The 25,289-nt window shown below is 42.3% G+C and overlaps 1 protein-coding gene across 1 annotated transcript; it reads right to left on the reverse strand.

The window, feature by feature from the left end:
* Positions 1-2,952: 2,952 nt before the first annotated feature.
* cabp7b (calcium binding protein 7b) lies at positions 2,953-17,351 on the reverse strand (the record flags this gene model as incomplete). The annotated part of the gene is made up of 5 exons (XM_084486278.1): positions 2,953-3,080; positions 3,504-3,651; positions 4,502-4,611; positions 4,899-5,042; positions 17,243-17,351. 5 exons carry the CDS (start codon positions 17,349-17,351, stop codon positions 2,953-2,955), a joined length of 639 nt encoding a protein of 212 aa, XP_084342404.1.
* Positions 17,352-25,289: the final 7,938 nt, after the last annotated feature.

Genomic DNA, 25,289 nt, shown 5'->3' on the forward strand with positions numbered 1-25,289 from the left:
GGGGGCAGAGGATGAGAAATACTTTTTAACGAGCTCAGTTGGATGGATCAGTTGGATGGATCACAATCCTGAGTTCCCTGCAAACCTCAATTATTTATTTTCTCCAGCTTTAGTTTAACATATAAAGGTCTCAGCACCATGAGTTTCAGTTCATTAGCGTAAAGTGTCCCACCTTCGTGACTTTATGCGTTGTTGACCTCATCCCCAACGTTTTGCTTCCTGAATCCGAAATGGAGGCATGACTTAGTCAGGACTAATTTTACTTACTTACTTCAAACATACAGCTCCTTAACCGAATGAGTCTGCTTTGTATTCTTGCACTTAAGTTGGTCTTGATATATAATTATTTTTTTCAAACATCATAACTGTTTTTATTTTGTAATATTTATATTAGGTTGTTATTATTCGCTCTCCCAGAGCCCTTTTGGGTATTATTATTATTATTATGCCGTTAAACCTGTGAAAAAATAAGAATAACAACATCTGGTGGGACATTTATGCGATTCTTTTTATTGGACTCCATGCATCAAGACAGCGGTTACATGAATGTTTAAATGATGCAGTAACCAAAGTAACATAGGAACAACAACTTTCTCCTGGACATTAGAAAAACGTTAGGCGGTAACATCCAAAGAGACAAGACTTTTATTGATTCACACAGGGATTTTCCATTCCATTTTGTAACTAGATATTGCATTGACATTTATTAATACTAACATTATTAGTGACAGTCTAAGTGACTGACATTCAGCAGCAGTTTATTAAATTTTTCACGAAGAGTGCATTTCACCAAATGGATCTTTATAAATGTCTAAAACATTTAAGTAGCTACGATGAGACATGATTCTGCACAGTGTTTGACCGTAATACTATATGAAACACAGAACGGAAAACGTCTACAGTGCAAACCAAAGACACTGTGATATATTGTCTATCTTAAGACGACATATCCTCTTATTATACTTCATCAACCTTCATACACTGTAACATACTGAGTAAGATACAGAGTAATGGTTAACTGTCATTATTGATACAATAGCTACAGTATATATCACACATAAATGCAATACCCTATTATTATAACATGTGTAGAGTAACATCACATTAATAGTTTTCACGTACAAACAGGAACTAGATACAAGATAGAATTCCCATAATGCCGTGCTAGCATTCTTGTTACCTCCTCATCTCACATTCTTCTCTGTTATGGTAAAGATTTAACAAACTTCAGGATAAAAACGGCAAGAGGAAAAATATATCGTTATTTTTAAAAGTCATTTTGACATGACGAAGATTTGTAAAAGAAAAATAAATCTTTGACAGGAGAGTAATGCTGAGCTAATGTAAGTGCATGGCGTTAGAGACACGCGAGTAATTCTATCAGCGTTCCCACCAAACTCCAGGTCAACTGGACACCAAATGACGCATGAGAACCTGATAGATTTCCCCTCCCAAAGAATATTATGTTGACATTCGTCATAAAATACCCAGGTTTAATGAGTCACTCTTTCAAGTAAGAAAATATAACTATGTTGCATTTTAAACAATAGTGAAAATATGTTCTTTTTCGTGTCCATTTATTAACCCAACAAAACCACCTTGTTCATGATATGTTTGCGTGTTAAAAAAAAACAAAGAATGTTGGTATTTTGACTGTCTCAATGTCCGCACAAAATTAGACATTTAGATATAGATATTTTTGAAACAATCACTTTACAATTTGCATAATCATTGAAATACATCAGGAATCTGCTCTTACATTAAATACAAACACTTTCAAATGTAGTGTACATGCAAATGAGCTGTGTGTTGAAATTTATTTGGGGTAAACTGCCTGTCAATACCCTCATTTTTATTGGTAATAAAATACAGGTATGATATTTTACTGATATCGTCACATTGGATTTATTACAATTCAGTTGAAAACATAGCCAACATGGTCATTCTAACAGTGGATACAAATATGAATGCAGCATTGGTACTTTCTACAGATATGTAATGCTCAGCAGAATTCCCACTTTGAGTTGGTTTTTATGTGTGTTGCATAAATGTATTGCTACACAGATTCTCAACAGATCTGCTCTATATTGTTGTGCCGTGCCCTTTGTATTTTATTTGTAATTTTGTTGTACACTTTGGCACAAACAAAAGGTTATTATCAACCACTTATTTATCCAGTTTTGTTTTTGGTATTGATTTTTCTTTATCTTGTGTTACACAGTGAAGCCTGTTCAGTCCCTCTCTCGTTTACAAACCATGTTGAAAATCAAGCATACATTAGGGTGGCAACACATCTGGGCGCTACAAAATCATACAAGCAGTATGTGCTAATGTAGCCCATTTCAGTTTTCGCCTGTGTATTGATCAATTTGTGGTTTGCAGTTTATATAGTTTTGGTTGTGTTTATTGTAGTTTTGTAGTATTATTATTTTTTAGTTAGTATTTGACAGCTTTCTCAAATGAAACAACTAAATATTGCTACCCATATTGCATGGTAACAGTATAGCTACTAATAGCTAATACATTACAATTTTCCAACTAATCCTATGAATCATATAATTCAATTTTTTTCGACTTTTATAGAAAATGAATATTTTAGGATACATTCAGCCCTTTAATAAAATAAAACAATCTCAGGCTCGTCCTCTATTTATTCTATTTTATATTTCTATTTCTGCACTTTTGACCTTCTTTCATATTCACAACCCTTACATTTCAGTCTAATATGTTTGCGTTATTATTGGCTCGCATATACCAACAAACCTGATGTCTTTATTGTCCAAGTAGATGTCATAGTGTTTGGTCAAATTGGATCGTAATCCAAAAACATTTGAAATAATAACAATCAATAATCTAAAATCTAAAAGACGAATTATCTTCGGGTTCACATTTACCATGGAACATTTGTGTCATTATATAACCCCTGGTGACGAATCCTATTGGACACTGGTTTTACTTCATACCTCTTCGCAGCATCTGATTGGCCGCAATGAGCATGACGCTGATGATGAATGCAATGGCGAAGGCACAAATCAGGCTTTTCCGCACGCAGGTGTGCTTCACCTGTTGTGTTGGGCTTGCTGTGAAGAGAGAGAGAAGATACATCAGAACACCAACCAACACATCACAAATCTATGTTCATCGTATTGGAGTCTATCTTACATATTAAGCATTAACGGAGAACCAGACCCGCGGGCCCCATCATTAAAAAGTGCTTTGCGTTTCTATGCTTCATTCTGGGGCTGCAGGGCTGCCGGCTCCCCTGGAAACACCACTTCAACTCAGTTTCACTAAGCCCAGGTGTGTCACAATCAACACTTAAACAGCAGGTAACTACACAGGCACCCCTATCAGCCAGAGGTGACGCATGCAGGAGCAGGTAACTTTTAACCTTCAGAGAGAGGTCATCTAACGCAAACCAATTACAAGTGGAGTTGGGATCTGGTTCTCCTTTAACAAAAGCTCTTGCGATATTGATCACTGATTGTATCATGGAACCGTACTATCGATATCCACTTGGCACTCGGGACTGTTGAGGTGGCTCTCCTCCGTCATGATGATGTTCTCGATGTCTTTCATGGTCAGGTGGTCGCAGAACGTGTCGTAGAGCAGGCTCTTCAGCTCGTCCACCGTGAGCTTCTGCATGTCACACTGGATCCGCAGAAGAAGCATCGCAAAGCATTGTAAGCGTCCATTGTCACAAGACAAATGGTCCCCCCTCACCCCAACTCAGCCAGGACATTACCTCATAGATGAATAATACATGATCTTAAAGGTGCTGTAGGTAAGATTTAAGAGCTATCATTTGAGTGTAATTTGTTTGAAATGGCACAGCCATCCTTAAGTTATTAGTGAATGAAATGTGCTGTGAGTATATCTTTTTCTCGTATTCAGTTGATTGCGCCTGCCTCTGTTTGAGGTCATTTAGATTTTAGACAGCTCCCTGCTCTTTTCTGACCAATAAGGGCATATTTTCCATGGTTTGTGCAGGAAATCCATCTTGCTAGTCAATCTCTCTCTCTCTCTCTCTCTCTCTCTCTCTCTCTCTCTCTCTCTCTCTCTCTCCCTTTCCTACACTGGACTCTTACCTACTACAGCACCTTTTAGGTTCCAGCCTTAAATAATAAAAACAACAACATATGTTTATATTAACATAAATTTGGCAGGCTATGATTATTCAAAATATTATGACATTCTTAAGAAGTGATTACACTACAAATCATTTCTTCTATCACTTCTCTATTCAGAAAATGTAGATGTAGGAAAATATTGCCTTCATCATAATGCCAGTCAAACACACAATGATGTTAAACTCATCATGGCGTGTCTTGACTGGCATTAGGATTGCTATAATAGAATTTGCCAATCAAGATAACATACAAGCCTTTAGTAAAAATCAAATTTTCCAAGTAATCAAAAGAGGTCATAGTAGGGCATGAATCTGATAAATGGCAAACAAACAGCGATGAACACATGCTGTGATAACGACGGGGTTGTATACCTTCCAAAAGACAGAATCAAAGTCTGCTCCGTAGAACTTATCGGGCATAGTGGCGGACAGTTTGGGTCCGAGCAGCGCGACAAACTCTTCAAAGTCGACCTGACCATCACCTGATAGGAATACATAATAATATAATAATGATATTTTTTGCATAGCCGATCGTTATATTTATTACTTATTTCATCACATCATAACCGCCAACAGTTATTAAGACAGTTTATCACACATTTGTCGTATGTCTTTTATTAGAGATACTGACGGAAACACAGAGGAAGGCAGAGAATGTGTGAGAGAGAGAGAGAGAGAGAGAGAGAGAGAGAGAGAGAGAGAGAGAGGGGGAGATGGGAGGGATAGCGAGAGAGGGGGAGATGGGAGGGAGAGGGAGAGAGTCACCCACCATCCATGTCCAGTCTTTGGATGATGACCTCCAGCTCCACCTCGTTGGGCATGTAGCCCAGCGAGCGCATGGCCACGCCCAGCTCCTGCTTGGAGATGAAGCCGTTGCCATCGCGGTCGAACACCTTGAACGCCTCGCGGATCTCTGCGGGAGACAGGTGGGGGAGGAGACATCAGCCCAGGTGAGCAGGGAGAGGCGCCCGCCGGGGGACACCCCCCCCCCCCCGAGGTGAAAGTGGTGGTGAACATATTGCCATTAGGGCCCCTATCCTCTCACCCGGCTGCTGTGCATTATTCTGTTTGAAGTGGGGGAGACGTATGGCTGTGCTTCAAAGGAGCAGAGCCCACGCTTCCTCGTGTTTAATGTGGATGCGGTTCCGGAGTTAGACAAACACGAAGTAGTAGCAGAAGTTGCAAACGTCAAGCGTTTATTATAATCACCGATCGTTCCGAGATTTGTAAACATGAGAAAACCTTTCAGACGCATCGAAACAATCTTTCATGGCACCAGCTGCTCTGTGATCTTTTTCTCCTTTAATGGCTTTTTAAAGAGAGAGCACTATCTCAAAACCGTTAGTCCAACTCAAATGCCATGCATTATATTTATCACAATATCGAGAACATTGGAGTCCTTTTTTTTACATCCAAAAAGTTGAGGCCTACAGAAAGATTGAATCCAAACTTCTTACCGAAACTCTTTGAAATAGTTGGAGAATTCTTAAGGACTTAAACTACCCTCAGTCAGCAAGCGCAAGATAATAGCATCAGTCCAGCATTAGCGAAGAGTTAGAGCATAACTTCATGAGATTTTAGTACCCTTTAACAGTTTGTGGCACGCTAATTAAATGCTCTCAAGGTTGGTGATGTGAGGCAGTCTGCTGCAGTAGCTATTTTTATTCCAATACTTTTTTTAAAAATGAAATTCACAGTTAATAATTAAATATCTGAGTTAAGTCTAAATTTAACTTTGCTCTCCCTTCCCAGCTACTGCTAGCTGATTATCCAGAAGAAGGGTCCTGGCAAGATGCTAGTCTAGCGTCACAGTAATGATGAGACAGCTTTTAAAATAAACCATGCTCGAGCGATTGATTAGCATCAAACGATATGCATTATTATATAACCTTACTTTTCCAATTTAACATGGAACTAGTATTGGGTATTTTGTAGAACCAGCACTTATCTTTGGGTACTGGGATACTGGTGTGAACGTTGATAATGTCCAGATCGTAATAATCTAGGTGTTTGGATGCTAATTACTCAATGAAAAATGGATTAGCGTTCTGTGTCAAGGTTCTTGGCTGGGTACTGCGTCTCCAGCCCCCAGCAGAAAGCTTGGCAGATGTTCTGCCAAGCTTTCTGACACCTGCCAGAAGTGTAGGTGGGGACTGACCAGTATATTACCTGCACTCCCCCCCCCCCCCCCCCCCACAACCCAAGGGACATACAGCTTGGGTTGAGTGGTTGAATGGCTGTATATCATTATGTAGAACGTGGGAGACCTCTTTTCATACACCTACTCTAAGGTAGGTCTCTCGAACGAGTCTCTACGTGACACGTTTATTAAAAGACCAGGAGTCGTATCTCACCGCCAGTCTCAGTCTAGTTCAGGAAAGGTGGTTTCTTCCGGAGCTGTTAGGTTTCTTCCGGAGCTATTGTGAGCCAACCTGATAAAAGGTAAAATTTCTCTTTCCTGACGAAACTAAATGATCAGGTCATAAGTGGAAATTCATTGAAGATCCCAAACCTCCCTTTTGAAAGAGTCTGGCTGCACAGAACATTGAGAGGGAATCCAGTCAAAAAGGTATTCAATCCTCAGGTTTATCTGGAGTGGTACAATACGGAGGTTCACAATATAGTTCTTTTTTCTTTCTTTTTCATTGATTGGATTTCCCCCAGCTCCCCCAGCTCCGACCCTCAATCACAGCTCTGTTATACGTGCAGGAGCTAGCGCTGGGGGGAAATTGAAGAGCAACTACTGCAGGGAACACTGCTGACCCCGTCCTAGACAAGGGCAGCCCTTTACGATTTATTATTGGCTTTTGTTATCGGGCAACGGAGTATGGAACAATATTTCCCATTCGGTACATTCTTCATGTTTACAGATACACATCTGTATGTGTTTGGCAAACACGTCATTGACAATAAATAATAAGTGTGAATAAAGCAGGTTTGTTATTATTGTTGCTTCGCATTGTGAGATTGATAGATAGGATTGCAGATATCAGGCGCATGTCTATGAAACTGAAAACTAGGTTTAATTTGGAGAATTGGAGCAAAATAAGAATGAAGCTTATGTTATGAAATATCAGCGTAACCCTTATTCTCCAGTGTGTTGAGCTTATGACATACAAAGTGGCTGCTAATATCCATAATACAAAAGGCAAGTATTGCATATTTTAGATTTATTAGGTGTTTTTTGTTCATTTGGCACGTCTCCAGCGAAAACCACAAATAAGAGTTAATGAAGAGAAATTCACAAGTTTACCTCAGTTATGGTGCGCTGATCAAAAGTAATGAATTTCTCGATTAAAACAAAAGGTCACAGTATAAATGCATTATGTTACAAAAACAGCTAACACTGTTTGCTGAATTCCTTCTAACCACCTCAGCAAACACACTTGGGCCACCCAGAATGAATTCTCAAGCCAATTTAGGCAGACAATTTCTTGGTCCTGTCCCATTTAGTAAGCCTCTCTTTATTCATTGGGAGACAGAGTGGGGCCGACCGGGCCCCCGGTTGCCACTTTAGAGACAAAGGGGCTACAAATTGTTCAAGCACTTTTTTATTTTCTATTTGGTTCTAATCTGGAAGGGGCAGCGACCCAGGTAGACCCCCAGGTTAACGGAGGCACATCATCGTCTCAGTACCGAAAAGTACAAAACGGTGGAATATTAAAAATGTGCTGTCCACAGCAACTCCGAAGCTGAGAGCGTAAAGATATTGAATACGATCACCGTGTTACGGGCCGCCGTGACCCCTGTGTTTTGACAATGCCACATCCTGTCTCAAACGATACAGGCCGAACATCTTGGTACACTTTTAAGTAGATGCTCGATGTTCAGTCTAAATGTTTTGCGGTGATGCAAAATTGTGTGTGCTTTTCCTTAGATTTTGTTTTATAAGAACAGTTTTGTAGTCCGTATGAATGTGACATCATACAGAGGACAGCCACATCTATACCAGTGTCCGACATGGCTCCACTTATTATAGATGGGGACGGGTGATCTAAATATTTCAACCTGTGAACAAATTATAAATATTGACAGACACCAGCTACCAAATGAATGCTGAAGCTAATTCTTCTTAGGTGTGTTTGTCGAACAGTTTCATGTTGATATTTTAATTGCTCCCTGATACACGCCCATAAAGCTGTTTGTATTACATGATTTGATCAGCCGTCTAGGGTGAGTCACAGTCTTGTCCTTGTCTGATTTAATTTGGTCCATTTATTCAGAACCAAGAATATGACTTCCAATGGTTCACTGACGCAGAATATAACAAAAGGCTTATTTTCAAATGCTCATTCCTTTCATTAATCCCTGAATAACAACAACAGCACCACAAGTTTCCTACCGCATCCATTTCAATTACAAGCTGAGAGCGGAAAGACAGAGCTGAAAAAGTAAAAAGCTCCAAAGTAGAGCAGATATGCTACGAATCTTTCATATAATTTGAACATGAGTCACAGTCTAAAAAAGCATTTTTTATTAATACCCCTGCATATGGCCTCTATGCTACTATGAATAAACATGTTCACTTAGTGAAGCATAACACAGCCATGATGGCCGGGCTCTAACCTTGATGAACCACAACCATGACCAGTTTTTTCTAATGAATGGGCCAATTACTTTCTTAATGAAGTGCCTTCGCGCAGGGCAGGACATTTCAGACAGAATGAGCCCCACCATGAGTAATATAATTACATGTCATTGGTAATTAAATGTGTTACAACAGCCTCCTGTGGTCGCTCTGGCTGAAAGTACCAGTCGTACAGCTAGAGCTACTCCCTCTGCGTTCTCCATTTACACAGCATGGAGACAGATTTATGCCTGAGGGGTGCCGGACGGCTCGGAGCAGCCCCCATTATTTGTGTGCCTCGGCTGGGGTGCCCATGTATGAGCTCTCTGGGTTACTGTTGCAGTCTGCTGCGCATTCAAAAGGATCAAAGAAGGTGGAAATGGCTCTCGACATGACGTGTTTTTCGAATAGCAAGCTCTTACGGAGAATTGCGAAATTAGACATTATCACCAAATCTTGATTTTCTTTTTCTTTCTTTCTTATGCGTTCGCCGGCGTCACGTGAGCGCTCAGGTTTGATGGCGGCTGTGTTGGTCTTAGTAATCACAGCGATTCTCCCGGGTCGTAAGCCAAATGGAATTTTGTGTCTTAGCACGCAACCATGTGTCTGACCAGCATCACACACTATCCTGTACTCTGGTAGAGATGTGTCCCCCCGAAAGACACCCTGCCTTATGTTTGGAACCTGACCTCCCTGAAAAACCCTGGGAGGTCTGGTGTGTACCGTCATCTCTTGGTCAGCTCTGCAGAACGTGTCCTCGTGGGCCTCTCTTGTGTTCAGAAGGAGAGAACTTGATCCTCACGACATGCACAACAACCTCGTTTCCCAAATATTCCCAAGTGTTTTTCTCTGGGGTAGCCGATGATCACAGAGGCTTGCAGAAGAGCCGTCACACACAAATTAAATCTTGCCTAAATCCCACCAACAGGTGGCATGTCCTGTCCTGTCCTGAGCGAGATAAAGCTGATGGGTTTGGCAGAGAAACGGAGCATTGATAGCATTGGAGTGCGTTCAACACTCAACACAGAACACAACATGGAGGAGCCCGCCAGGCATGTGCGATGGGCTCATGCGGCAACGCAAACAGCACCGGTTTGAAGCATGAGCTATGAACAGAGGAGGTTCTGACATGCAGGCGTTTGAAACAAACAGAAAAGACACATATGCATGTTTGTGCTAATGACCAAAAAAAATGTATGGCTTCAATAAAAACATGCATGCCTATGCGTCATTGTTGGAAGGGAATTTCTCCCTGTTTAAAAATGGCCTTCTGTTTGTCCAGATGTCTTATTTGTGTTTCCAATGATGGTGTGGAAAATGAGATACTGGTTCCTGCTGAATATGTTAATATTGTGAGTGAGTGTGTGTGTGTGTGTGTGTGTGTGTACGTTGGCAGACACATATGCTCATGACTATGTATGATCTCTGACTTGAAGATTGGGAGAGACGTTTGAGAAGGTCACTCGCTGATCTCTAATTTCTAATCTCATGACTGTTGCTCACCCCGCACTCTGCAGTCAGTCAAGTTCATGCGAGGGGTTAATCATCACATTTTCATCATCATGGATTCCGTTGAACAATAATACTGTGGTATGACTACAACATATAAGGCTGAAGTCGTGGGATCGTTTGCAGGTCTTATAAGGATTATAAGCTTGAAATCCCTGGGGACAAAGGGAGCAAAGGCAGAGTCTTCCCGGTTCTCATTGAATGGAAGTGAGAGTATTTCTCACTTGTCTTGTATATGGACCGGAGTGTGAGCTGGTCGGACAGGCCGTCAGACAGGCAGAGATGAGGTCACTTTGGCCCGGCCATTATGAACCATTGTTTACTGCTTAAGACACAGTATGACGCAGTAGACAAATGCCCTGCTTAAAGTGGGACGGAGCATCAACTCCCTGGCCAGACAACACTGACCACAGCTAGCGCGGCATTAGCATACCCTCTCAGTGAAAGTGAACCTTCTTTGTGATGTCAAAGTGCCACCTAGAAGGCCCTTCGAAGTCACGACAAGAACATTGCTCATTCTGGGTGGCCCAAGTGTGTTTGCTGAGGTGGTTACAAGGAATGTAGCAGACAGTGTTAACTGTTTTTGTAACATAATTTATACGGTGACCTTTTGTTTTAATCGAGAAATGCATTACTTTTCATCAGCGTACCATAACAGAAGTATACTTTTCTGAATTCATCTTCATTAACTCTTATTTGTGGGTTTTCGTTGGAGAATGTTCTGAGCAGGTTAGAATGTTCACATACAGGTAAACACACTTGTTTTTTTCTGAGTAACACTACAGTGTAATTCACAGTGACACAACGGCAGAGCTAACTATGCTGAAGATCATACACAACATGCTAAGCGTTTGTACACAAGAGTGACACAAAGTTTTTTTGGGGTTCACTGGCACTTTACAACACAGGACATAAATGTTGCCTTGTTTCATACACTTGTAACACTTGTGTTTCCCAGTCCTTTGGTTTTTACTCTTCGTGATTTATTGTTGCATGAATATGACCATGAGAAATTCTAATACCGAATTCTAATACACATACAAGGATTTTGGCTGTAGTATAGAATAGAATAGTAATATTTAGCCCTTTCTTTATCTTACTGTGTATGACACAGTAAGTAAATGTGTTAATTATTTGGCTAAATCGTACATCTTACTAGTCTTTCTTAAATAATACAATTATAAAATTGGTGCAGACAATATACTGAAGACAATTATTTATTTATTATTATGATTATTCAAAATGTCCTGTAACAAATATGCCATTCATTAAAGGGATAGAAGGGGAAAAACTATATGTAATTAAAATGACAACACAATAAATGTAATAATAACAACACGTAAATAAATGAAAGCAAACAAAAATGACAAAAATAATGACTATGCCACTGATGACATCATGTGGGGGTCACACTAAATTCTCGTTCCGGTGGAAAATATGTGATTTGAATTTGTGACTTTGAATGTTAGCTTAAATTGACAATGCCTTACAAGCTCACTGAATGCAATGAGTAGGGTTGCTTACAGGACACCCTTTAATTCCAATGAATCATAAATCATCATCACACAAAACACAACTATACTTTTTAAGCTGAATACCCTGTGGGTGCATTTGTTAATGCCTTTGCGACATGAATATCTTCCAGAACAAGTCCCAAAAAACCCCAAGAACAAGATTAGTTATAAATTGTATTTACACAGCGGCAAACTAGCATAAGCACTTCATTTATTACCATGGATGAAGACAGCTTTGCATACAAAGTGAAGAATGATCTATGCTCCATAACAATGGCCTGCTGTCTTGGGGATTCTCCTGCGTGCTGTGATCTATAAATACTCTGTCTGTCGTGATGCGCCAAGAACGAAGCAGGCAGGAAAAAGACCCTGCATGAGTGTGACTGCCAGTCAATGTTGTGGGTTAAATTCCAAAGTCAAATCCCCTTATACACGCATATTAATTGTGACACTTGGCGATTGTGTTTTCAAGTTTGACTTGAGGGTTAGAATGGAAATTCTCTGATCCTCACGTGGCATATAATTTCATCCATGTGGACTTGTTGCATGTTTTTCTCTCGCTCCGCAAAATAGAAGTCACGTAGCCAATCTAGTGTGAACAGACCATATTACGATGGCTAATTGGAAAATGTAGCTAATTAAGTGTGTGTGTATTCCATTGTGCCTTGTTTTACATTTTACAATATGCTTTGGGATGCTTGAAATGAAGTGCTGTGCATAGAGAAAGTGTTGAACCATTGCTGCAGGACAAGATTACAGATCCAGGTGCTGCTGCTAAAAATTGTTCAGAACAGTTGCATGCAAAAATGCGAGAACGTCAATACCAACACATTTACAGAGCAATACTTGTAGAGCCATGGTCTCAGAAGCCTCCACAAGCCCCCTTTTTGATGAAACTCGATGGCATTCCCTAAATCCTAATCCCTCAAACTGGCCTAGAAAAACTTCTAAAAAGCCAGAGTGGGGAAAAGGGATAAACCTGCAACACACACACACACACACACACACACACACACAAGAGGGATCCCCTTACAGCAGCCACGGAGAGGAAAGACGTCGATACAACAACAAACGCAGCCCAGACCCTGAGGGGAATTGGGGGCGATGCTGAAACAAGGACAATTAAACAAGAACAACAGTCTGACAACGGCCACTCAAGGTCATGCAGGGCAGCCTCCATCGGCTGTTTGGCCGAGCAGACGTCATACAGAAAGGAGTGGTTGAGTTGTTGGGTGTTGAGAGCGTGAGCAGGTAGGTAGAGACAGAATGCCAGGAGCTACAGCTGTTACAATGACAAGCACAGATCTCTCTACATTTGGGGGAGGCCATGTGCCAGACTTCCCCCAGGTGGCTGAGTAAAAGGGACATTTTGGCAGAGGATTGGTAAAACGAGATCTGAGTCTCTGAGCCAGGCCCTTGCCACCAACTCAACTAAACTGCAATGAGTGGCTGTGTTATGTCTGCGTGATAAAATTGACTATTTCATCTTGTTTCAACTATTTAGTATTTATATTGGTATTTATTGAATATACCGTGATGTATTTGTCCTCTACAGAGTAAACATGAAATAGCTTATCTTTTAGATAGAATGTGTATGACAATGGAATAAATTATTTTTACTATTAGGTTTTGGTATATCACTTTGTCTTTATTTTTTTCTAAATTACAAACTATGAAAAAAAAAAAAAACCTAGTTAAATAATACTGAGGTACTACAGTATTTGTTTTGTTTTCTCTTGTTTCTAAAAGGATTTGTCCAATAAAATGTGTGAAAATGCATCCGTTCAGCCAGCTCTACTATCCTCCCAGTAAGGTGATAAACATGCAGTATGTGCTCCCACTGTATTTCAATATTTGCTCTGCGGATATTTTTAAGTGCTGTGGAGCAACAGGTAAACACACCTCTAATTGTGCAATGGCACTGCTCCTCTTGTTTGCAGACGCTTGACGTTAGTTAAATGAAACCCCCAGGGAGCTTGAATCCCTGATTCACATCCCGCTCAGGTTAATTAAGGTCTTGTTGACAAACAGCATCCATGCTCAAAGTGTGATAAATGATGTACTTGTCAATGGGAATTAAAGCATTTCCTACTTCCAGGAAATTAACTGTGCATGAGGCGTTAGAATGACAGCATGGGTTGGCCTAACTTTCTACTGAAGGAACAATCTCACACTTCCTCCTCTCCTACCACCAGGTGCCAACCAAGCTCACTAATTACAATTATTACAATATTCTCTAATGAGTCCATTGAGCAGTTTCTAAGCAGAATATCAGTTCATTAGTTTGAATGTTTTCATTCAAAACTTTCATTTAAATGTTTTAATTCAAACTAATGATACTACTAATAGTAAATATACGAAAGCAATTCAAATGTAAGCTTTACTGTCGTAATGCACTTGACCTCTCTGAATTGGGTGATTTTCCCTCAAGAATTCCACCACGGTTCAGCCACTTGTCTGTGCACTCAGCCCTCCCACGTGTTACACACTGCAATTGTCTACAGCTGTGTTTGGGTTCTCGGTCCAGTGGGTACTTTGTTTTTGCTTACATTTTCACAAGGATTACTAATGCCTGCTCTTTTTTGTGCTGTTGTAGATACAGCGATTAGCAGACAGAGCCACAGACACAATTCAACCCATACGTTCCTTTCCCCGGTACTGAGGTGCCATAGAGAAACACGCCACCGAAGTCCCTATCTATCCAACTCCACCATCAAATCCCTTGTTTACCCTGCTCTGAGCCTCCGATGTTTCTGCCACACCGCTGGGTGTGATTCTGCTGGTCTTAGGTGCTTACCTGTCTGATCACCTAGCCAGATGGCAGTGTGAGACGGGAAAACCCCTGCGCAGAAATTGACCACGTGTGAAATGGACCCACCAGACCTGACCAGTGAGCAGCCCATGCCGCGCCTGAATCTAATCCTGGAGACAAACGCCCACAGCCAGCGTTTCAATTTTTTCCAATGGTTTCCAATGGTTTCCTCTTTCCAAAGCATAGGTTATCTGCCTCCTGTCCAAACACAGACGGGACCCCTGCTGTCCAGGGTCCTGTTCTGATCAGGCCTTCTGCTCAGGGTGAGCCAGAGAGATCAAGACACAATGGGAAAGTTAGATAAATTATCCATAGCAATGATCCACTGGCTCCATTATGGAGGAACCGTGCATGCACAAGTAGGGCTTGAGAAAAGAGAGCAGCAGATGAAAGCGGGTGGTTCTTAGCTATGCAAGCTATTTTGTGACTTGGTAAAGCACTTTGGAATTGCCACTCTATGGGCTGTGCCTTAGAAATCATGCTGCCTCGCCTTGCTTATGTAGTTGAGAGCATTTAGTAAGTAAGTGGCACTCGATTGTGGAGAATAATTTATCTATACAAAGTATACATGACACGGAATAGCGGCAGTTTGATTGAACCAATATGGGAGTGTATGTGTGGCACCAGCCTCATTCTGAAGCAACGCAGACTTGTTTTTGACGCCTTCTTTTTTTATAAGCATGGGAGGGAGATTGCCAATTTCTGCTCTAGCATTGTTTGGGGCCATGCAGTCTTCCATCTCCACAACATCCCCGGCTGGCAGCGAGCCAACACAAATCCTAGGCCACACTGGGAAAAGACAGACCCAGGCAGTAAATAAGTAACAAAGCCTCGTCCGCATGAACCACTTCCAGAGAACTGCATGACCCCATCGCCGTCCTTAAGCACCTTCCTTAAAGGTGACATATTATACCACCAGGTGTGAGTGTGATTAGCCGTTACAAGCCGTTTTGAAAATCTGCCTCTTCTGACATCACAAGTGGGCGTGTCCACCTAGATGTATGACGGATATATGAGCAACGTTTGCTACAGTCCACTGGGTAGGCTGGTAGACCGATCAATCCAGCACACATCTAGGTGGACACGCCCACTTGTGATGTCAGAAGAGGCAGATTTTCAAATCGGCTTGTAACGGCGAATCCCACTCACACCTGGTGGAATAATATGTCACCTTTAAGAACCTTCCAAAGCATCGCCTTCATATCCAACTCTACACTTGGCCAGGCGCTTCCACAGAACACCAGAAACGCAGAACCCCTCTTCCATAAAACATGTGCCGGCTAATGACTGCATTAAAATGCAGCGTCGTCACACCCCCTGTGGCCACACCAGACCCCCAGCAGGGACAGCCCAGTGATCACGGCCGAGTCAACCACGCAACGGCCAGCGTGTCTTGCCCATGGGACGCCTCACTCCCATAACCAAGAATCAAACTCGCCACCCCCTGGTTGCTCGCCTGCTCTGCTTTTCTGAGACATTTATTTTGAACCCAATGACTTGTTTAAAAGGGTGCAATGTATTGTGAAACACATAGCGAGTCTGATCAGTGAAATGGAAAGGCCTTTGTGTGCCTGCTGGAGAAAACGCTGATGGAGAAAACGCTTTGGTGAGACTTTGAAACAGCGCCATTCCAACGGAAAAATTGTCTTCTCAGAGAACTGTTACCCAGAGTAAATTAACCAAATTAACAAACAGATGGGGTTGTCAGTTACATTGGTTTTCAATGTCTTTGCCCTACGAAGTTCCAATGGCCCTTTCCCTGCCCTAGTGGATTTCTCTCTCACACAAAGCAAGGTTCTCTCGCAATTGCACTCTTGCGCTCTATCGGTCATCCGTTTAATTAGATTTATGTTGTTCGTGCTGATTGTGTTTTATTTCATTGAAAAGGGAAAAGCACAATGCAAGGGCGAAAGGGGCAACTGGGGTTCATGGCAAAAGGAAAACAGAAAAGGGGGAAATTGAATTTCCCTTGCACAAAGGACTTTGAGATATGAAATCTGATGTTTATCTGAGCATTGTAGTCTGCTATGTTCCAAATCACTGTCAGCTGTTTCTTCTAATGGCGAGGGGCGTTGGATTCAACAAAACTCATTTGTAACCGCTTTGTATTGTGCAACGAGAAGATGAAAAGACAACTTCCTGTCGAAGGCCCGCAACTGAAGCCGTTCAGTTGTGTATAGTTACTTTGTAAACAAAGTTGTGGTTTTATTTCAATTTGAATCTGAATTTCTTAAGTTACAAGCATCAAGTTAAAAGACACGTATTTCATTTGGCAGGTCAAATGATATGGATTGAGGCCTATTCTCCCCCTTATTCTTGAGAAGTTATAGTTCATTGCGGTACGGCAACAATGAACTATAACTTCTCAAGAATATATAGTCCTTTCCTAATTTTTAAATCAATATTCAAGCTAACATATACACTCTGTTATAGAAAATACTACATTTAGGCCACAATGATGAATGCAATGACTCTCTAGATACAATTAAATAAGTAGTCCATATTCAATTAACCCAGGCAGAAAAATTGATTCATGCTCATTCACACGCTGTCACAGAGATAACACCAGACTGATATAGTACAGGCTATTGTTGTGATGTTTAAGTTCAATATCTCTGGAGTCTCCTCTAGGCCCTTCTCCAGTGTATCCGCTCTCATGAATGAAGCCTAAATGAAACCACCCAATTAGATCAAAGCGCGGGAGCCCTTACCTTCCACCTCGTCCTCGGGCAGTATGACAGGGGGCCGATAGGAGAGGACATCTGGAATAGTGCAAATTCCCTTGTACATGAACCTGGTGGTCACCGCACGCACGGGCATTTCTGCAAGGGAAAAACAGCCACCGTGTCGCGATCTTCATATAGCTGCCCGGAGTTTGGTGGTCGCCTTGTTTTTAGTTGCAGTTCTTCTCTTGTAGAATATTGCAGGGGGGAAATAGAAGAGAAACGGGGTCTTCCCAGATTCTGCAGCTGGTGTTTACTTTCTTTATCTCAAAATATTCCTGAAATCATCATCCTGGACCAGGCTTCAGGTGTTGGACGGAGCTTTGGCTTCCATGGACCGCCTGTTGGAGCCAATAAGCGCAGTTATTCGGAGGAGCAGAGTATGGTGTGTGCGCATAGAGCTTCCTAGGGATAGACAGAGCTCACACTATTTCAAATGAATTCGTCCACATTCTTTTGTACTTAATAAATGCAATATAAAAATCACAGAAAAGCTAATTAAATCCGAAAAAATAAATGAAAAAAATCGTTCCCAATCAACTATCCTCACCCTGCGTTATTTCTTAGAATCTCGGTGAGGTTCCTGGCTTTCTTTCGTCCATCTATCTCACTCTCCCCTCCCTTCTCACCATCTCCTCTTATCAAAACGCCAGAATGTTCGGGGGGAATATGTCGAACTTCGTTCCCGTGAATAGCTGTTGCGCCAATTTAAAAAAAATCGAAAATCGAAATATTTTCTTGGGTAGGGTCTTCGAGGGAATCGGGGGTGTCCCCCTTCTCGTCGGTTCGAAGCGCGCTCCGTTACGCAGCGCTCCTCTCTCCAGCGGTGCTGTGGCGTTCTGCTCCCACCTGCCTCTCCGTTCCTCCAGCACCACCACGCTCCCCTCGCCTGCCTCCTCCTCCTCCTCCTCCCCTCCACCCCATCGCACGTCAATCATGCCCTATCATTCACCGATCACCAGGCACAATCTAGTTAGCCCACCTACAATTGTGTTGACCTCATCTGATTTAACGTATTTGTAGTTTGCTTGTGTGTGTTCAATCTTCTTGGTGTATTTATTGAATGCAAATGGTGGTCTCATGAACAAGTTAACGATGGAATTCAAGGTGTGGGGTTTATTGAAAGACAAACCCTGAACACTTTTGATTACTAGGAATATAAAAAACTAGCACTTTAACCACCACATTATTGCCGCCAGGATTAATGGAGAGAGTGGTTATTGGCTCACAGATTCGCTTTCATGATGATTTAGGATTATAAAGCAATACTAGATGTTATAGCTTCATTAAACATATTCTGTTGTTTGAATTTGATCCCAAATCAGCTTATTTGCACATTGACAAATGTCTATTTGAACGGGTGAAAAAAGGTTAAACAAACTTTTCTTTCATAATCCTTGAATGTCCACACACATGACCTATAGAAAAAAAGGCATGCATCCCACATGTGCTCAGGACTGCAGAGTCGCTCACCAGCTTCCGCAAGAGACTCAAGACTCACCTGTTCAGAATTTACCTGCATAGCCTCCCCCCTTACCCCCCACCTCCCCTCCTCCTCCCTTACTTTCCTAAAAACACCCCTCTTTCGCAGTCATTGTATGTACACACATTTTGTGTGTTGTACGTCCTGGCCCTTAAAAACAGTACTTTGCATCGGGTAGCATCTTATCCTAGCTATCTTTGTTGAATACAGGGAATGGGTTAACCTAGCAATTGTAAGCGCTTGCCACTTGTTTCTATGAACATCCTTAATGTACAGACAGTGATGTATTATATCTCTTTCTTCTCACAAATGTAGCCTACTTATTGTAAGTCGCTTTGGATAAAAGCGTCTGCTAAATGCCCTCAATGTAAACGTGAATGTGAATATGAATGTGAATGTAAATGGCCTCCTGTCTCCTGCCTGTATCCACTCTGCGTCAGCAGGTGGGCGTCTGAGCGGCAGTGAGCTACAGTGAGGGTTGGCCCACGGTGGGCACGGTTCCGCCGGCTGCTCTCTCGGGGTCTTAGCAGACTGACAGGTCTATTCCCCCCGGAGTGTGTGAGGGGATTGTCTCTGCCCGCCGCATCTGAGCCCCACCTGAATGCAGCCCCCCCCCCTTCTTCTCTTACATCACTCTTAACAGAAAAACCAACAGGATTGACTGTTGGAGTTTCAGCCCCAAACCGGTGGATATGTGGTGGATTTGTGTCTCTCTCTATTTCTCGCTCTGTCTCTCTCTATGTCTCTCTCTCTCTCTCTCTCTCTCTCTCTCTCTCTCTCTCTCTGTTGCTCTCTCTGATGCTTTCTCTCTTTAGCTGTCACCCCCTCTCTTAGAGAAAAATAACGAAAGTTTGCAGTTTTGATGACTTGCTGAGCAACATTGAGTTTAAAGTTTACTTAAGATTAAAAAAACATCAACATAGATTGCTATATTCAGCAGAAAATCCAAGAGACACACAAAGATGTTGCTCCTCACAAAAAAACATCTTATTTTTTGCACACGTGACTCCTACTCATCCACCTTGGAGAGAGAGAGAGAGAGAGAGACACACACACACACACACACACACACACACACACACACACACACACACACACACACAAAAGACAGAGACAGAGCGAAGCAGAGACCCAAAGAGAGGCAGAGCGAGAGCAGAGAGCACTGAGTTAGACAGAGTGCTGAGAAAGCTGCATATGGTTATGCACTACAGTTGGATGCCCAATCCTTGAAAAGCGAGAAAAACAACATTTGTAAATATTTAAATTGTTACTGCGTTCCAGGGTGAACATTATTACGGTTCACTTCTTCAAGATTTCCCCTGGAGGACCACCGCCTGCACTAATGGAGTGTTTGGCCTTATGTCTCTGCAATGGTCGGGCAGTTAAGAGCTGCCTCCCTATAATGTCAAGTCAAGCCTCGGAAATGTTTTGAACTACTTTGAATCTTTCTCTTTCTCCTTCTCTCCCTCAATCTTTCTCTCTCTCCCTCTCGTCCCCCTTCACCCTCCCTCTCTCTACCCTGCTTTTTTCCAAATCTCTCCTTCTCTTTCTCTCCCTCTCTCTGTCTCACTCCCTCTTTCTCTCCCCCTCTCTCTGTCTGACTCCCCCACTCTCTCTCTCCTTCCCTCTCTCAATCTTTGTCTCTCTCTTTCTGTCTCCCTCCCTCGCTCCCCCTCCTCTCCCCTCCCCATCTCTTTCTCTCTCTCTCTCCATCTCTCTATCTCGCTCCCTCTCTCTCTCTCTTCCTTCTCTCTCTCAATCTTTGTCTCTCTCCCTCTCTACTCCACATATACCTCTCTCTCTCTCTATCTGTCTCTCTCTTTCATCTCTCCCCTCCCCATCTCTCTCTCTCTCTCTCTCTCTCCCTCTCTCTCTCTGATGGGGTGAGCAGCAGTCAAACCATTATCTCCTGTATGGGGCGAAAGTCCCCGTGCGGCACGGCCCCCAAGACCATGGGGTGGCCGAGGGGGTACCAGACAGTAATGGAGGAGGAGAAGCTGTGAGCCGATTGCGATGGCATGACGGAGTAGAAACCGGCTTTCCTGTTAGGCAACAGGCAGACCTGCTCGCCGCACCCCTCAGCCCACCAACCTCCTAACACCTCATGAATCACGGCCAGCGGATCAGACAGCATTCATTACCCATCGGAGCTCCACAGGTGTTTTCTCATCACAAACCAGCAGGGGCTCTGTTAGTTGTGATGAATGCAGTGGACTTCTCTGTGTCTACAGTGGGAGAAGCCGACCAGCGACACTGAACCATACTTCTCGGGGTCTCCATTATCTGGACAGTGAATGGGGCGGAAGGAATGGGGGAGATTGCATCCTAGAATAGATCCCCGTGATCCCCATGGTCCCCGTGTTGGCTATCAAAGCACCGTCAGCCAATGGCGTGGCTTCATGAATACATGGTTAGTGTTCAAGGGGAGCTTATAATATTAAAGGTGACATATTATACCACCAGGTGTGAGTGTGATTAGCCGTTTTGAGAATCTGCCTCTTCTGACATCACAAGTGGGCGTGTCCACCTATATGTGTGCTGTATAGATCACTCTACCAGCCTACCCAGTGGACTATAGCAAACGTTGCTCATCTATCCATGATCTGTCACACATCTAGGTGGACACGCCCACTTGCGATGTCAGAAGAGACCGATTTTCAGAATGGCTTGTAATGGCTAATCACACTCACACCTGGTGGTATGATATGTCACCTTTAATGTGTGTTATAATGTGACATTGTTATTGAAGGGTCATTATTGTTGCAAGATATTACAAAAGATTGCTACAAAATATTGAATGAATTGAACCTTGAGCAAGGATTAAATCTAAATTGTGATCAATGGTGACTATTTTAATTGAATATGGCACACATATTGCAAAACCTTGCCTGCATAACAAGTGTGTTTCCATGTTATTTATCTGTCTTTCATTTGCGGTAGCAGTGCTTCTCCACGTGGCTCTCTGTATCTTGTATCTACCCACCTCCACTCCAGATGACCAACTGCCCACCTGGCCCTGGGAGCCGTGCCCACAACGCACCGCTACATCTTTATGGCTCCGTTGTCAAGGTTTCCTCCTTTTCCCGGAGGGTTTCTTGGGGAGCTTTACCTTGAATGTCTGCGGGCTGAGTGTTGGGGATTGGGCTGTACTAAATATAGCCCGGAGGAGCCCTTGGAGGCTGTCGGACTATGCTGGAACATTACAGGTTCAGAGAGCTCTCCAGGATTCTGTGTTTTCAAGCGCCAGCTGAACCAGAGCCGAGACTGTATGATCTGTCTTACTTGGATGGTTTTCTTATTATATATAGAGAGGAGAGGGTTGGAACGGGTACATACTTAGAGAAACATAGATCAAATAAAAGTAGGGATCAGCAATTGCCGCAAGTGAAAAATTCCAATCTGTAAAACTAATCGAGCAGAAAGAAGTAAGCAAAATCTCATCAATGGCGTCGCAAAAACAGCTTTCCGTTACAGACTCAATTGAGAATATTGATTACTTTTATAATTAACAAAAAACAAGTGTCTCAACACGATGAGGGCACTCCACAACACCGCCTGCCCTCTGTGTGATCTGAATGCACCGTTCTCCTCCACTGAGTGTTCCTCCGTACGCAGTTCAGGTAAGACTTTGTGATCGAGATGTGATCGGGCCACAGAGCTGCATTTCCCCCGGGGCCGTTAACCGTGTCGGGGTGGAAAATGCTGTGGAGCATTGCCGTGGTACTGGAATCGAATCACAGTGTAATTATGAAGTGTCATTGGGTCTGGGACCAGCTCCTCAATGCAATGGTGTTTTCTCCTTTCTCAAGCCTCAACCACTTACCTCAAATGTCATTGACTGGGATAAGATGTTTAAATATTACAGTGCACATGCTCAAGGTTGTGGATGGCCATGAATCATGAATCTGATTACAGAGAAGGTGAAGAAGAAACACTCAGCTTTTCAAATGACTTTCTATCCTGTCCTTTATTCAAATGAGATTGAAATCCCTTAAAAACGTTTTCAATGCTAATTGAAATGGGGGAAAGTGTTTTGGAATTCGATCTGGAGGACAAAACTGGGAAAGGCTGCTCATTAGCAAGAAACAAGTATGGCCTACTTTACTCTGTTAAGACTTTTAATTGTTCCGTTTGCCCACCCCATGCTATGTTGCACTTTTTTGTAACTTTTAGAATCATTGCTAAATATATGTTTATTTCAATTAGTGTATAGAGTGCCACACATATTATACAGACTATTAAGTCAGCGGCACATTATCCTCAATAGGGTAGACGCTGACATGATGAAGCACAACAAAACACTATCGATGGCATTTAGGTTCTGCCTGGGCTGCAACACAGCCAAGCAGAAACAAGTAGTTATCAAAAAGCTTATACTCCACTGCTCCCATCTTCAAAGCCCCATAAATAGCCACGGAAAGTCAATTAAAACATAATGATTCCTGACACACACACCAAGAGCGTCAGAGCACAAAAGAGGCAAAAAAGCACAGAACCTGGACCACTCCCTGCCCTCCCCTTCTACCATGCGCCTGGCTGTGGACCGGGGTGGTGTGGGGGGGGGGGGGGGCTGTGTGTGTGTGTGTGTGTGTGTGTGTAGCGTCTGGACCGTCCGTTGCTGGGAACGCCTGTATCTTATCTATCCTTGTTATGCACAAAGTGGGGTGGGGAGATAGACACTGTCGCTGTCTCACTGAGTGGAGCCAAGGTCGTCCCGTCAAAAGGCCCCTTGCGTCAACCCCAAGAGACCGAATAACATTAAATCACATGTAAAGGCTTTCAAAGTTCATCTGTCGCTTGTGACGTGGGACAGGTGTCTGATGCAGACACATGTATCAAGGTCCCGCTGGGGCGCTTTCACTTGTGGGCAAATGTTTTTTTGTTGTGTTTTTCTTTATTATTAATTTTTTTATTAATTAATTTTTATTTTTGTTTTTTGACCAACAATGCTTCTCACTCATATTTCCATATGCAAAGGACATACATGGAATACGTATTGTGAAAATGTACCGCGATTTCACTATCACATAATTGTGTGTGTGTGTGTGTGTGTGTGTGTGTGTGTGTGTGTGTGTGTGTGTGTGTGTGTGTGTGTGTGTGTGTGTGTTGTTGGCAGACCCGGAAACGCCGCCTGCTGATGACACGAGATGTAATCACAATATCTCTATAGTCGCTTTTCCAGGAAACATTTTTTCTATTCATTTTTAAAAGGCACAGAGCCAATCTGCATCCAATTAACTCACCTTCTGGAGCTCTACTACCAGACTCACCGTGAAAGACAAAACAGCATAAATACATAAATTACCCACGGCTCTTTTGTGTTGTGCAATAGCACTCGGCAGAAATGCACCGCACACTTAAACGTGCAACCACTGTTCCCAATATTGACCTTTTATGTTCTTCTATGACTAGGATACATTTGAATGTCACTAGGTCTCATCCAGTATTTGGCGGTTGCCACACAGGACATTAAGGTGAACAAATCGAAACACAGCCAACAGGTTGTTTTGGCTGACCTTTATGAAATATGATGGCCATCTTTTTGATTATAGGCACTTCGATCAGGAATTTTACCAAAGCACATTTTTACACGTATTAATAATTTATAATTTCCTCTGTCTCGTAAATGAATTTGAATAGAATCTTAATGATACTGTATGGATGACCTTGAAATTAATCTCACAGAAATCCATTCCAAATATTGATTATAGAAAAAATGTAGTGTGCCCACTGTGGTAACAAATTACCATCATTTTAATGTGGTTATGTTTGTTTTTCTGAGTGCAATTCATTGAACTTTGTCTCCTTGAAGCAGGCCAGACGTCTGGCTGCTAATACAGTAATCAATTTCTGACTTGCTTCACATTTATTTATTTATTTATCAACGGCTTGGCTTGTGTAACAAAATGTGTTACCAAACTCACACTTATACTTCCATACAAGATAATTATGTATATATATATATACTGTATATATATATATATATATATATATATATATATATATATAAAATATTATATAACATATTATATATATACATATGTAACATAAGCATATAATGGCAAAAACCTTTTGATTCAGTGCAGGTGTGTAACCTTGTGAGATGAGACGTCACATTCTGGCTTAACTATAGATTACATTTCAGTCAATCAGCCAGTAGGGGGAGCTCATTGAGCCTGGAGGCTGCCAGGGGAGTGTCCACGTTTGATTGAGTGACGGTTGTGGGTGACCTGTCCTAGCAGAAGAGCACAACGTACACAACAAGGTTTGGAACCTGACTAAACGTTGTGTATGCAGCTAAACACTGATATGCTAATCTGAGTAATTGACTGTCAGTCTTGATGACAAACAAGTGATTTAATGAAATATCTATTGATCTATTGACATCCATGAGCTAATCCGTAAGGTATTCTGCAACATTAATTGGCATTAGACTTCATGAGAACCCTTTGAATAAATGATTAAATGGATTTGATGGAAGCGGATGGAACGGTGCTGAAGAGCACACAATACTGGCTGACATGATACCATTCTGGGAGGAGGAAGGTTAGA

Source organism: Micromesistius poutassou, assembly GCF_964030765.1.
Source record: "Micromesistius poutassou genome assembly, chromosome: 22".
Taxonomy (NCBI): domain Eukaryota; kingdom Metazoa; phylum Chordata; class Actinopteri; order Gadiformes; family Gadidae; genus Micromesistius; species Micromesistius poutassou.